The 15,201-nt window shown below is 39.2% G+C and overlaps 1 protein-coding gene across 4 annotated transcripts in view; it reads right to left on the reverse strand.

Moving 5' to 3' along the window:
* Window positions 1-15,201, reverse strand: part of Pld5 (phospholipase D family member 5) — a 329,011-nt gene that overhangs the window by 185,304 nt on the left and 128,506 nt on the right. For 3 of the 4 annotated variants that reach the window (XM_013157760.3, XM_063236753.1, XM_013157761.3), the window contains exon 2: window positions 10,204-10,340. In XM_013157760.3, the coding sequence (XP_013013214.2) occupies window positions 10,204-10,340 (137 nt within the window). Of the gene's footprint in view, window positions 1-10,196; window positions 10,341-15,201 lie in introns of those variants that run through there. The other variant, XM_063236754.1, reaches the window with a different exon arrangement.

The raw sequence follows: 15,201 nt of genomic DNA on the forward strand, positions 1-15,201 counted from the left end.
TAAAATTTTTGAAAAGATAGAAAGTGAAATAAACATATATGAGGCTATAGAGGAAATCAGATTAGAAATAATCTCGGACAGTCTTAATGAAGAAATTGCTCAGCATAGCTAGAAAAGACATAGATAACAAAGTACAGGAGCATGGGAAATGTGGAAACCTTGCATGAACAATATAGGAAACACCAAACTAACCACAGAAAGAGTACTAAAAGACATTCTTAGACAAGTCCCAAAACAAAAACAGAAAGAAACCACCATGCAGGGCAAGCAATTAAATAAGAGAGAAAAGTAGGGAACCAACAAAAGGAAAATAACATGACAAAATTAAGCCAATACATATCAGTCATAACCATCAATGTAAATGGCTTCAATGCACCAATTAGAAGAAATAGAATAGCAGAGTGGATCAAGAAACGGGATCCAACAATATGCTGTATACAAGAAACACATCTAACTGTAAAAGAAACTCATAGACTAAAAGTCAAAAGATAAAAAACAATATTCCATGTGACAAGAGCCCAGAAAAAAGCAAGGGTAGCTATTCTGTTTGCAGATAATGTGAATTTCAAACCCAAAGTAATAAAAAGAGATAAAGGTCACTACATATTTATTAGGGGAAAACTTCAAGAGGAAGAGATAATAATCATAAATATATATTTACCAAGTACAGGAGTATCCAAATGTATAATACAAATGCTAATAGACATGAAAAATCAAATAAGCAATAACACAATTGTAATGGGGGACCTTAATACCCCATTGTCACAAGGAGATAGATCAACTAGACAAGAAGCCAGCAAAGAAATAATAGAACTGAATCAAACCTGTGAACATATAGACTCATAGATGTTTACAGAGTGTTCCACTTAACAACATCAGAATACACATTCTTCTCAGATGCACATGGGCTGTTTTTTAAAATAGACCACATATTAATCCATTGAACATATTTAAGTAAAAGCAAAGGAACTGAAATTACCCCATGAATATTATCTGACTATAGTACACTGAAGTTGGAAATTAATGGCAAAAGAAACTGCAAAAACTACATAAACACATGGAAACTTAATAACACTCTCCTGAACAACCAGTGGGTCACAGATGAAACTACAGAAGAAATTAAACAATACCTACAATGAAACAAAAATGAAGATACAACATACCAGAACTGTCGGATGCAATGAAAGCAGTTCTAAGAGGAATATATATAGCAATGAATTCTCACATCAGGAAGACAGAATGAGCACAAATAACCTAATGCTGTACCTCAAGCTTCTTAGAAAAGCAACAGCAAGTCAAGACCAAAGCTCATGAAAAGAAATTATAAAGGTCAGAGCAGAAATTAACACAATTGAGACTAAGAAAACAATACAGAGAATTAATGAATCAAAAAGTTCGTTCTTTGAAAGGATAAGCAAAACTGATAAACCCTTAGTCAACCTTATCAAGAAAGAAAAACTCAAATTTATGCAATGAGAAATGAAAAGGTTGAAATTACCACAGATTCTGTGGGAACACAGAAGATCATCAATACCTGCTCATTTAAAAAATGCAAATTAAAATGCCATAGAGATTCAATGCCACTCCAGAAAGAATGGCTGTCACCAAGAAATCAACCAGTGAGGAAAGAGGAACCCTTCTCTATTGTTGGTAGGGGTGTAGGCTGGTTCAACCACTGTGGAAATCAGTGTAGAGGTTCCTCAAAAAACTAGGATAAGAGGTCCCATTCAATCTAGCTATTCCCCTTCCAGGTATTTACCCAGAAGAATTGAAAAAACATGCCACAGTGATATATGTGTACCCATATTTATAGCAGCACAATTTGTAACAGCTAAATCTTGGCTACAACTGAAATGCCCATCAACTGAAGAATAGATAAAAGAGATGTGGTATTTTTATACAATGAAGTATTACTTAGCTATAAAAATGATAAACTTAAGGATTCGTAGATAAATGGATACAACTAGAGACCATACTCATAAGTGAAACAAACCTAATTCACATGAGTAAATACAGTATTGTCTCCCTAGTGTAAAAAAAAAAACTTAAAGAGTAGTAAGATCTAAAATACATAATAGATACTATGAAAATGAAAGGGAAAGAAAGTGCTCAAAATGAAAGAACAACTGGAATGGGGAAAGGAGAAAAGAAAGAAGGGAAAAAGATTATCTCTGTGTGTGTGTGTGTGTGTGTGTGTGTGTGTGTGTGTGTGTATAAGATAGATACTGATAATCTCTATAAGTTCATCAAAAAGAACAGCTTGTATTTTCATCAATTGATCATTTTTTTCATGCCTAAATCTTGCAATCTGGACAACTACTTTTAAGGTAACAATATGCAATGTATTAACAATGTTAATTTCCTACTATTTAAAAAAAATTCTCTATCATTTTTATCCTTTGTGTTTTGCTTTAAAAAAAGATACGCATTGTGGAATTACTTACTACAGTAACAAAAACAACCACAAAAAGAAATAGCAACAACAAAACCCCCAGGAAGCCAAAATGTCCTTCAAATCATTAGAAGACTGATTAAATTACTTATATAATGATTGTTATGCAAGTATGGTTCTATATACCTATAGATCAATATATGTACAAGATGTCTGAGGAAAAAAAGCTCCAAGCACAAAGCCATGTTTATATGCTCCCAATTGTGAGAGAAAAAGCTAAGAAGACACTCACATACACAATACATATTTCTATATCCATGCAGAAATGACATTTCTGCAAGGATACACAAGAACGCACTGGCAGTGTTTGCCTCTGGGTTAGGAGACCCAGGAGCTGCCAAAATAGGGGGATTAAGTTTCATTGTAACACTGCATTATTTACATTTTTATATAATGTTTGCAATAGTTTTTCAGTTGCACAAACAGTTGTATGTTTAAAAAGCAAGGATTTGATAGGTTCATTGTAAATACAATTGTAGAACAGTAAAACTAAATGCAGTAAACCTAAGATGATGAATTTTGTGGATTAACCTTGACAGAAGAGCTTTCTGACCTCTGTGTTTTTCCTTTCAGTCAAACAAGAAACACATTTTAACTCATTTTTTTAAAATAAAATTTTGTGAATTATATAATGTTTTCTTGACCATCATTCTGAACAAAGCCCAGACTGGCATGGTAGGGAGCTGAGCTGAGACCCATTTCAGTCTCTAGGGTGCCAAGCCCAGCCTGCTCTGGGGCATCGCTTGCCCACTACATCTTGACCTCAGATGTCCAGCCAGAGCCTGGACACCAAAGCCTCACATGGCTTGCTATGGCTCCGGCCAACTACAGTTTCCATTTTTGCAAAAGCATAAGCCTCATGAGGCTGTGGTTTATATAAAAGTGACATTTCTGGCACTGTATGCTGGGTCTTTGTGAGCACGGATCAAAAGTAAATGAATCACATAATAACCTCACTTTGTAAAGTGGTTTGCAATTTTCTACAGTGCATTATTTTTATCTCACAATGGCATGGAAGGAAAGTTATAACAAATGAGAATACTGAGGATGAGTTTAGACAACTTACTCAGATTGAAGGGGCAGATAAGAGACCAACTCTATGTCTTCAGAAGCTAAGTTCTGAGTTTCTAACACGTCACCATATCACCTACAGGCAACATCTGAAAACCATCTTTAGGCCTGCAGTGTAGGGTTCTTTTCAGAATCTCTTAATGCTTGCAGTCTTGACTTCTAGATTCACAGTCCAAAGTTTCTAGGAAACATGACCCCAGCTTAAGCACTGCATTCCTAACTTGTAAGCTATTCTAAATTCCAAAAGCCCAAAGTTTTGGAAGTTGAATTCTGGTGAATTTCTCAGTATATTTTTCTGTTAAAAACTTTGTTTTCCTCCAGACAGCTTTTGTGATTAAGGCAAGTGCTTTAACTGAAACTTCTGAATAGAAAGTTTCTAATGTCAGATCGATGAAAAAGTATTGACCCAAGTTTTCTTTTTTTATTTTCTCCACATGCCACCATCTGAGTCAATGTTCCTATTGCCTCTGGTTAAGGGCTGGGGTCCATTCTGTTGCTAGGGGGCTGGCTGTGTCTGGATAAGCACCTCCCTGCTAAGGTGGCTAAAACAGGCTATGCGCCCAAAAGATGTTTGTACTTTCTGTTCCCGATGTTAGTAATGATTATCTGACATGACTTCCCTATAAGGGTTCAATGATCTTTTAGAAAAATATATACCACATTCAAGTAATTTTTTTGGAGAGCAAACCCACCACCAGGAAATGTCAACATCATTAGTCTTCTATTAAGTTCCATTAAAATCAAGACTGAAATGATTAGCTCTGTGCTCACCCAAGCAGTAATTACAGACCATCAGGAAGTAGCAAGTGGATTTCTTCCTTTACACATTAAATGCTAAAGATTAAACAGTACTTTTAAAATAGTCTTTACTATTTTCAGCTGTGGAAATGTAGATGATGCTTGCTGGGTGTGGGGGTAATGGATTCTCTCATAACTATGGAAATCTGAATTGGCTGGCCTCAGTGATAAAATGATAATGTTATTATTCCATGTGAGAGTAGAGTCCTGAACGTAAGAATACCTGTAGGTAAACGCATTGGGGATTCCTCTTTTTCCTTCATAATGTTAAGCTTTTATCTTTTAAGTGTTATTAAAAGTTACTTATTCAATGCTAGTTAGAAAATATTAGTGTTATTTCATTTCATTTTAACAGTTCTTTAAAATGTTTCTAACTCCATATGATTTCCTGTAGGTATATAATCTATAAACTTCTGTCTCTCATAATCCTCAGTTTTTACCCTCATAAGGAAATTCTGGAAAGGCAGGATAACAAATTGATCTAACTCATACCTATTATGTCAGTAAACAGTACTATCCCTTTCATTTACACTTGTCTCATACGAAAATTATTGCTCATTAAGAAAACACTAGCTGCTTATCCTGATGCAGGAAATTCTGTATAAGGTAGGTTTCTGGTTTTCAGGAATTTTGGGTCCAGTCAGAGAAACAGTGAAAGCACCAAAATGCTGATGACACCAACAGAAAACTGAGGTTTCCACTGCTGGAACAGCCTGGAATTTGTAGCAAGAACTCAAGGGATGCAGAAGCAAAGCAGACTGAAGTTCTCAGGCCCAGTTCCCTGGGAGAGTGAGAACACACACGTCCTCACAACCTCAGAGTCTCAAAGGGAAAGACAGCAGAGAAATGTCAATAAAAAGCACAATGAAGCCTGGCATGGTGGCACATGCCTGTGATGTTAGTGCTCTTGGAAGCTGAGACAGGAGGATTTGAAGTTTGGGCCGAATGGGAAGGCTCTGGTCTCAGTTCCTAAAAATACACACACACACACACACACACACACACACACGCACACGCACACGCACACGCACACGCACATGCACATGCACACGTACACACACACACACAAGAGTTGGCAAAAGACAGCTCTTCCTCTGAGACACACATGAGAAGGGGGAAGGATTAGCGATGACATTCAGGGATTCTGAACTGGAAAGAGAGCAGAAGGAGGTGAGTTCTATGAAGTGGACACCAAGTTCTTAACTAAAGTCACCTCTAAACAAAAACCCAGGAGAAGTAAGCTAAGGGCTGTAGAAAAGTACAGAATTTGGAATTGGGGAGAGACAAGAGGAGGCCAAAAGGAAATGGATCAAATCAGTCACTTATGTAGAACAGGGCAGATTAAACATGAATGCTTGCTTCTCTCTCATATCTTAAGCAATTATGGAAGAAACAGACACTGGGACTGATCAAACAAAAAGTTAGTCAAAATGATCATAGAAACAGGTTCATTGTGGGCTCAATGGAGAAACTGGGAAAGATCCTAATACAGAAGTCACTCGAGCCAGTGTGTGCCTCTATAGTTCAGCTCTCACATTCCTATCCAGTTAGTGCATTAGAAATCTACTCAGGTATGCTAGGCTTCTGATGTCGTGGATGTTTTCCTACAGGTGGGGATGAGTGCAAATTTAAGCTGCTTTTCCTCCTTCGAAGGAAAAGTACTCAAATATTAAGGCAGGAGCCCCAAACCAGACAGAATCCTCTCAGTTTGGAATAACACTCTGATTTACAACATGGTTGGAGTTGGCAGTCTAAAGCATGGTAGATCAAAGTTAACATAGAGAAAGTGAAATTTACAGTTGAGAAAAAAGATGGAAAATGATTTCAAATTCTTCTATATTTTATAGCTGAGTAAGGTGAAATTCAGAAAGGAAAATACAAACACTGGTAATGAACTTACAAGGCCTCATTTATGGAATATTTATTAGATGACATTTTATGACAGGTACCTGCATCATTAACATATTTAGTCTCACAAAGGTTTTATATATAGCCTGGGTTGATCCAGGCCCTTTGTGCATCCAAGTAAGGGCCCAAATACAAATATGCAGATTTACGGCATGAGTGACTTAAGCTGGACCAGTAGTCACCCAGGATTGGCTGATCTGAGAAGAGGAAGTCCTGGAACAGGGGTTGCCTGGGTACACAGGTGATCCAGGCCTGCCACTGTGACAAAGTAATGTTAAACCACTAATAATTTCATTTCTACTCCACTTGTTTACTAGGAGCTTGGGGAAATATTGTCAAGGGAATTGAGCCCAAGGTAGAGTGGCAGCAGGACGCAGGCTGGTTCTTGCACACTGATCAGAAAGGTGTGGGAGGAAAGTCCTCTTCCAGCTAATGTCTATGAGTGACCCCAGTAAGTGGAGGAGTAGGAACCCGACGTGAGCAATGTAGGGCGGCCCAGGGTGTGAAGCACACACTCAGCTACGCGTGTAAAACCGAGGCTCTCACTGTAAGACCAGGGTCCTACATGATGGCAGGGGATCTGAATGGGGCCAGCGCAGGAGCTGCAGGGTGGTTCCAGTGTTTCTGCTGGTCCCTGGGGATAGGACAGGTGGACAAACTCAGAGCAGGAAGTCATCTCTCCCAAAAATAGAGAACAGTGAGTGTCAGGGCATTAATGAACCATGGACTGGCCAAGTCACAGGATGTATGCACTCCATTAGCCATCCAAGCTCTCCTTACTACCTAGTGATACCCTAAGCCCACAGTGGGTATTTTCCTAGGAGGAGTTAGAACATTTGCCTTTCACTTTCTCAGGTATTCAAGTGACAAGCAGGTCTGAAAGTAATAGGGGCCGAATCAACACATTGAGAATGGCAGATGTGTGCAGAAATCTGGCAGACTCAAAGGAATAGGTCAAAGTGAGCTATTAGTGAGCTCAACAATCTTGCTTCTGGGCCTAGCAGCTGGGGTTTGTTAAAAGATTCTTGGAAGCCTGGCACAGTGACATGTGCTGGTAATTCCAGCTGCTTGGGAGGCTGAGGTACAAAAAAGGGCTGAATCGTTTTAAGAATTTGGAGCCAACTGGACCAAGTAAGGCCCATATCAGGGGAAAAAAAAGTAGCATTTGGATGGTAACTTTGGATTGGCTGGCATTTTCCAGATTTGGGTGGAAAATTATGATAAATGAGTGTATCATTATCTAATTCAGTATAGCAATATAGCAGGAAAATAATACAAAGAGGGAAAGAAGTCATCAAAAAAAACTTTAGAATTTTTTATAGGGAGATAACATTATTTAGCAAGACATATAAGGGGGAAACATTGAGTGGGTGGTATGATTCACAGTACAAATCTATCAGATGATAGAAAGGTTAGTTAGTAGAGATAAAATAAGATGAATTAAAGTAATACATTTAGAAAAGAGTGCACAGGCCAGAGAGAGTTTGGGAGGAGACTGTCAAAACAGTGAGAAGACTCTGACAAAGTCTAGAATATTTGGGATTCTTTCAACTTCTAGGAGTGAGGAGAGTTGCAAACACAGAGGGAGTTAAACTAACAAGTAATAAAATCTCAGTAAAAATTGAGCAAAGCATGCAGCACTTTTTATGATAATGATACCTGGGGAAGAAAAACTCAATGAAGAAACCAAAGTGAAACTGAGTCATTAGGAGCTGAATGCCAGGTAGTTTAGTGGGTGCCATCTTGAGGTACAATTTGGGAAAGATTCTGGGAAGAAGGGATAAAGACATGAGGGGAAGTCTAGAATTTTGTACAGAAGGGTAAAGTTGAGACAAGCAAGCTGGAGAGCATCTGGAGACCAGCACTGCTTTCTTCTACTGGTCTACATCAGTGCACTATACTGAGAGTGCACAACTCTGAAAAGCCTCATCTCTTTCACCAAGGACACTCCTGCCTGCAGAACCTAGATGAAGAACAGTGGATCCTACTCTCTGCAGGCTGTAAAGGTGCAAAGCCATGGCCAGCGGTGCTTTGAGCATGAGGGTGGGACAAGAGATCCAAGGCTCACAGCAGACTCGGTGCTGTGGGAGGCCGTGAGGCGTGACAGTAATGTTATCACAAACGGATACAGAAAATTAAAGCAGGAATGGCACCTAGCAACCAGGTAGTAATTCCAGCTATACAGGGGAAGGAAGCAGCAAAATGCTGAGGATCAGAATTATCTTCTAGATGGAGGAACAAGCAGTGCTGAGTCTTCAGAATTTAGTTCTTAACTAACATACAAGAAATAACCAGACTCAAATTCCACTTGCTGGAGTAAAAAGTAAAAATCTGAGTAAACAATAACTTTTCCTGTGTGAAAAGAAATAGCACTCAAAGAAGGCTCTCTTTTTTGTTGAAGCCTAGCAATACCTGGTAATGCAGATTGAAAAGTCATAGATATTTTATCTTAGGAAGTTGTATTGGTTTGGCCTCTGTAAAACTGCACTCTAGGTGCTGGGATTTGTATCTGAAGTACCCAGCAGTCTTCATTATAAGGTGGGGCTGAAGAGACAGGCAGAGAGTTTCCACTTAATAAATATGAGTCACTGGCTTTCTATCCAGAGAGTTCACATCTGATGTTGTAACAAACAGCGTTAGCAGAAGATGACGGCAATACTGTTGTTCTATTGTTTTCCTTACAATAATCCTAGCACAATTTTTCTCCAAGATTCAGTTTGAGAAGTCATTGTGCTTATGAAACATCTTTCTAACACAAAGGAATAAAATCCAAAAATGTATGCTGATTTATTTCTTATACACTGTGCTCTTTATATAGCACTTGCTTCTGGTAACGAGATTATGGTGAATCATGGGAGAAGGAAAAAGTCAGCTGTGTTTCAGGGCACTTCCAGTGTCAGGGCATTCAACCTCAAGGCAACACATTCAGAGTGGAAACTTATACACACATGGCCAGGTCGCAGTTGCAGACAATTTTAAGGTAGAAAAGATGGGCACTTAGACTAATGCTTTCCACAGGGAAAAAACTACAATTTAAATTCATCATAAGCTCTGACTGATAATTCCTGTCATAATTTTGTGGTCTCATTTCAGCTTTACAGCAATATATATGTCAAAATAGACCCCTTCATCTACCCAGATCCTCTTCATACATTTCTACGCCTTCCCCAATCTCAAAAAAATTTAGCAGATTAGGGAAGCAGTGCATGAAGAGATTCATGGGTTTGAAGCCATGTGTGAAGTCTCTGCCAATCATAAATGACCCAGGGAAATCCGATGTAACTAAAATGAAGTATAGTTGCAGGTCATTTATGGATGGGGACGTGTTCTGATAAATGAGTTCTTAGCAGATTCAGTTACTGCGTGAGCATCACAGGACATGTATGTCTATGATGTCACTAGGGAATGCAATCTTATTGGACCACCGTCACAAACGGGGTCCAAAATGTCATTATGCAGCCTGTATCTAGACACTAATGGTAAAGTTGCAGTGACTTCTAGATTAAAAAGAAACATGTGCTAAGTTGGGACAGACTGAGGGAAGTCTCTTTGTCGCCTCATGGACTTATTTATTCTTTAACTTGAAACTGGAAGTTTTCCTGAGGTGTCTGCTAATGTCTATGTGACAGAACGACTAGCACGGTGTTCTTTGTCACTGGGCACTTGCTTTTGCTTGGCTCCTTGGGGAACAATCCAAAACTTTATACCCAGAAGTCTCCAGAAACACAGACTGTTAAAAATCTTCACCCCTCTGTAAAGCCTATGGACCAGCTGTAAATTGCTACCCATGTTTACTGCATTGGTCTAGAAGCAGTGGCCCTATGGGCAGAGGAGGACCTCTGCTTAAGCGGAGGGAAAAGCTGGATGATCACTTGTCTTTACAATGTCATTACGTGTTTCTCTTCAACATCCAGGGCTCTCCTTGCCTTCCTTGCCCACCCCCTAAATGATAATTTTTGTTTGTTACCTCTTACCGACATTTATTTTGACAATTTTTTTCCGAGAGTCCATCCTCATCCTCTCCCATGATGTCCACAGCTGAAAAGATCAACGCGACGAGAATGGCAAAGCAGCACACGAGGGCAAAGATCACGATGCACTTCTGCTGGGACTGGAAGAGAAAGAAGAGGACTGAATGTGAGCTGGGCGCTCACTCAGGAAGCCGGAGACCTGACAGCTTCTGCAGACCCCACGGAGCACCTTAGGGGCGCCGTTACTTCTGCCACTTCCAGAGAAGTGCTGCAGGTAAAATTGTCCAGGACCTTTGTGCGTGTTCCCCTCAGCACAGACTTCAAACCCCACTAGATGGTTAGACCTTGTTAAATAATTCAAGTGTGATATTCAGACTTCTGAACCACTTTGCTCTCCCTTTTTTTGATCCAAAGCAGTGTGGAAAAAGATGGCTATGAGATTTGTTGTTTCAAATTAAAAATGAAATCCAGAGGCCAGCATCAGGGTTATGTAACTAACACGGTTTATTTCAAAACATGGAATGGAAGAACAACCTTCATACTCTTGATTTCCACTTAGAAAATCAAGACAAGGCCCAGGTGATTAAGGCCACTCATGTTCTCAACCACTTATCAGGCCCAAGTGTTACAATTGGAGACACCCTTATCTCCAGGGGCCCACAGCTGAAGTTGGCAAAAGACAAGGCCATGATAACTGGTAGGAGTGGTGGCTGCTGGGACGAAGAATTTTGTCTGTTTTCTCTCTGCTATGGTCTGAACCTTCGTCCATTCAACTCACAATCTGATGTTAAAATCTTAACCCCTTATGTGATGGACTTAGGAGGTGGTGTCTTTTAGAAAATGATTAAGTGATGAGACTAATTCAGGATGATGTAATTCAGCATTATCTCAAAAAGAATCCTGAAGTCAGCAGTTGAAATATGTGATGCTGGGTACCCAGCAGGCACTCCATGAATGATCCTTTGAAGTTCATATTAGATGCTTAAACTTCAACAACGGTGATTTGTTTGTCTTTATTCTTAATGTTGTGGTAAAGCTGTACAATACTACATAATTTTGTGCTATTGTAAGTACTTTGTGTAGGAACCTTTACAATTTTACATTAACATCTACTAATTTAATTTTACATTATTACATTTTATTAAAAACAGTTAAGTTAGTTTTTCCATTGCAATTTGTCAAAGATGAGAAATTTAGACTCTAGTTTCATTTAAAAAATGTGTTTATGGAACAATATATTATACCAACATAAAGTCATAGCACTAATTTCCTTGATCTCATTTAATTTCCAACTTATCTAAAGTGAAAGGTTTGATTCAAATGATACTATAAGAGCCTAATAAACAAGACTAATCCCAGGTTACCAAGAGACCTATTCATTCTCAAGTCCTTAATAGATCATTCCAGAAATCAACTGGATCATGTTTCTGCTTTTATTGAACTGCATCAAGGAAAGTAAGGCTTCAAAGAGAACCAATAAATATGACTAAACTCAAATTCCAATGGTGAACTCAACACATTAAGCGAAAACAAAATTTTTACTGACAATGTCTAGCATCAGTCAAACTCTACTTTTAACTGTGCTTACAAAGAAATTGAGAAGATTTGTTCCCTTCATGAAGAAATATAGCAAATTATGCTAGTCTTTAAAATGTCTGCAATATCATTTCTTTGCCAAACATGTTTTACTTCAAATAAGACATAGAGATACATGATCTTTGACTAAGGAAAAAATATTAAACCTGAAAATTAGAAGTACTATGTATTTTAATCTAGGCTTTTATACCATTTAACAAGCTCTTATGAGCTTGCATCCATGTACCTAAAAGTAAAATGTACATGTGCAAAAAAAGACCAAAAATTAAAATTATTCATATTATTTTTCAATTTTTGTTGAAGACCACTACAAAGCCAAGCAGGATTTTTGCATAAGTTTGGAAACTGGTAAGTGGTAGGGATTAGAGAGATCACTGCTGCTCGAAAGGCAATCTGGCAGAGCTTGTTTGGATGGAAATTTGGCAGTTTTTATAACAGTTTTGTAATCATTTTAAATGTACCTATCCTTGAATCGTAAAACCCACTTTTCAGGACTTATAAAAATGTTAATACACGTGCACAGAGATGTAACAATAAGGATAATCTATCCATACATAAAGAATTTGGGACACAGGATACAAACAGCAGCATGTGTGTTTGCAAAGGAAAAGAGAGATTCTGCAGGCACTCCTGCAGTCCAGATCAATCAGGAAGGACGTTTTATCAGGTCCCTAGGGTACCCTGTCAAAGGTGCTGAGGATTCCCTTTGCATGTTTACTATCTTATTTGGATATTTTCTAGGAGCTCTGAATTGTCTCCTATAGGAATGAGGAAGACAGCTTGTTTTGGACTGTTTCTACCCCACCGTAAGCAATTTATCCAAATTTCAACTGAATATTACCAGACCATATCCCTACGCTGTTTATATTTACCTCGACCACTTCAAATTATTAAGCAGAGAACAATCCTAGATGTCACATGGAACAGAGGACAACTGGAGAACCACAAAACTGTTCACACAGAGAATACAGACATTTCTTATCTAATGACTGAGTTCCAGTCCTGCAACCAGGTCTTCAAATGAATTGGGAACTAATTGAAGGATGGTATGTAGTACGTACATTACAATATTCTGAACAAAGGAATGCTCAAAGGAACTCCAGCTTGATGACTTTGCTTTTATTTGCATAACACTTAAATGCAGTATTGTGATGCATAATGGAACATAAAACTACAGCATTATACTGTACAGTATGATCAAATATCATGGTACTATGTAAACCAGGTGTACTGTACCAAAGAGACCCCGAGGCTCTATAAACAAGATGCACAAAACTGTACAAAAACAAACAAACAAACAAACAAGATGGGTCCGAAGTCCAAATGGTGATTTATAAATCTAAACAGCACAACTGGGTCATAAATGGGAACAGACGTTAAACAGGAAGTGGTTAAGTGAGAATATCTGTACCCAGAGACTATCTAGTCACCAAATTCAGCTTTATGGACGTTTGCCTTCAGTACCCCTGGTGGGCAATGCCATTCATCTGAACTTGGGCATTTCTAGTGTCAAATCTGCTCCTTACCAACACAGCATTAACTTCTAGAATGTTCCCATTAATCTGAGGAGTATTTGATGACAAGCACATAGGGCTTCATTCCTGTCCTACCTTGCGTTGGGCTCTCTCCTGCTCACCCCAGCCCTTGTCTCTCCTTTGTCGCTCTCTTGAACCTTCTTCTCTCTCTTACCCCTTCACCTCTCCAAAGCAGCCACTGCTCTTTTCCCCACTCAGACCCCCAGAGCTGTCTTCTCACCCCTAAGCTGAGACCCCTAAACCATGACTAAGCCGTGTGGAGCTTTCTTTAGAGGACACACCATGAGTCCACAGAAATAAAAATGATAATGTCCCAAAGCAATGGATAAAGATATACAATTTTATAATAGGGACCAGTGTGGTCACTACACTATTACCAGGAGAAGGAAAGGCAGTACTTTATCAGATGCAGAGAATCTCATCCAGTTAACTTCATAATAGGAATAAAGACAGCCTGCTGCTCCTGGAGATGTCAACAATCCCCATTTCCTCGCCATTCGTCATCTTCCTTTTTCAAAGATTCAGGTAAAAAACCTACCACAAGCCACCCCTGACAGGATGAGCTATAAAGGGCACTGCTTTGAGAAACCAGAAAGTATAATATCTGGGGCTGGGGTGTAGCTCAGTGGTGCAGCAGCTGCCTAGCATGGGTTTCATTCACAGCACTGAAAAAAAATCTGAACAAAACATCGCTAGGCCACAAGGCTTGCTCTGGTCACTGACCATACAGAAGCAGTACTTATGGTTTTACTTCTATGCTGTGGGTTGCCCCAACATCTACTTTTACTCTCCATCCATCCAGTTTTCCATTTACAGTTCCATCTTTTCACCAGTTTTCACAAAACAGACAAATCCACACCAACATGTTAATGGATGTTAATAAGTTTATACAGCATGCTTCGTTTATGTCTCTGGCTTTCCTGAGTGTCCTTTGGAGCATGAGGATAAGTGGGCTTCTCTGGCAGATGTAGAGATGACATTTCTGGGCCATCATACATCAAATTTCTTCACCGCTGTAAGTATGGTGCAGAGTATATGTTTCAGGTAAGATACAAGATGACTATGAAATTCACCACTTGCGATGGGTAAGTCCTTAAGCCCTCGGAGTGAGGTGAGCTCTTTCCTGTCTTTGGAGTATTTCAATGGAAAATGTATCCCTTTCAAGACCACTGCTTCATCACTGTGATTCTCACAAAGTAGGAAGCAAGCAAGGAAGGTGTCATTAGCCCAGGGCTGTGCTTCTGGAAAGGGGCAGAGCTTGGATGCAAACCCGAAACAGCAGGCTCACAGAGCCACAGCCCGACTGCAACATCCTCAGATAAAACCTCGGAGGAACCAAGGGCTGCCATCTGGAATTGCCCTCCTGGAAAGTTCTTCTTCCTTCTTTACTTTATCCTACTACCCCAGAGTCCACTCCAGCTCATGCATTTCTTCATCCCAAATTCTACACCCTGATGAAGTGTGGTGGAAAAATACAATGAATTTTAAAAGTTTAATTCGGTAAAAAACTTTGAACACACTCATTCCCATCACTTTCTGCAGCAGTTCTGGAAATAGTCTTTCATGAATGTCTTTAGTTATGCTGTTGTGGCTGCCTCAAAGTCACGAAACAATTCCAAACATTTACCATTCACGATCATTTTGACTTTGGAGAAGAGCCACAAGTTACACACAGTACCAGATTCAGTGAACAAAGTGGACCAGAGCACACTCTATTGACTGTATGAACCTCTCTGGGGTTGGCCGGCACTCAGGAGCAGCATACACTGTATTTTTTATCATACTTCATAGAGACACTCATGAAAGAGGATTTCCAGAGCTTCTGCAGAAAGTAACAAGAGTAATGGGACAAGTACGTTCAAAGTGAGGC

Source organism: Cavia porcellus, unplaced genomic scaffold (assembly GCF_034190915.1).
Source record: "Cavia porcellus strain 051 isolate PalLab524CR breed Dunkin Hartley unplaced genomic scaffold, mCavPor4.1 scaffold_26, whole genome shotgun sequence".
Taxonomy (NCBI): domain Eukaryota; kingdom Metazoa; phylum Chordata; class Mammalia; order Rodentia; family Caviidae; genus Cavia; species Cavia porcellus.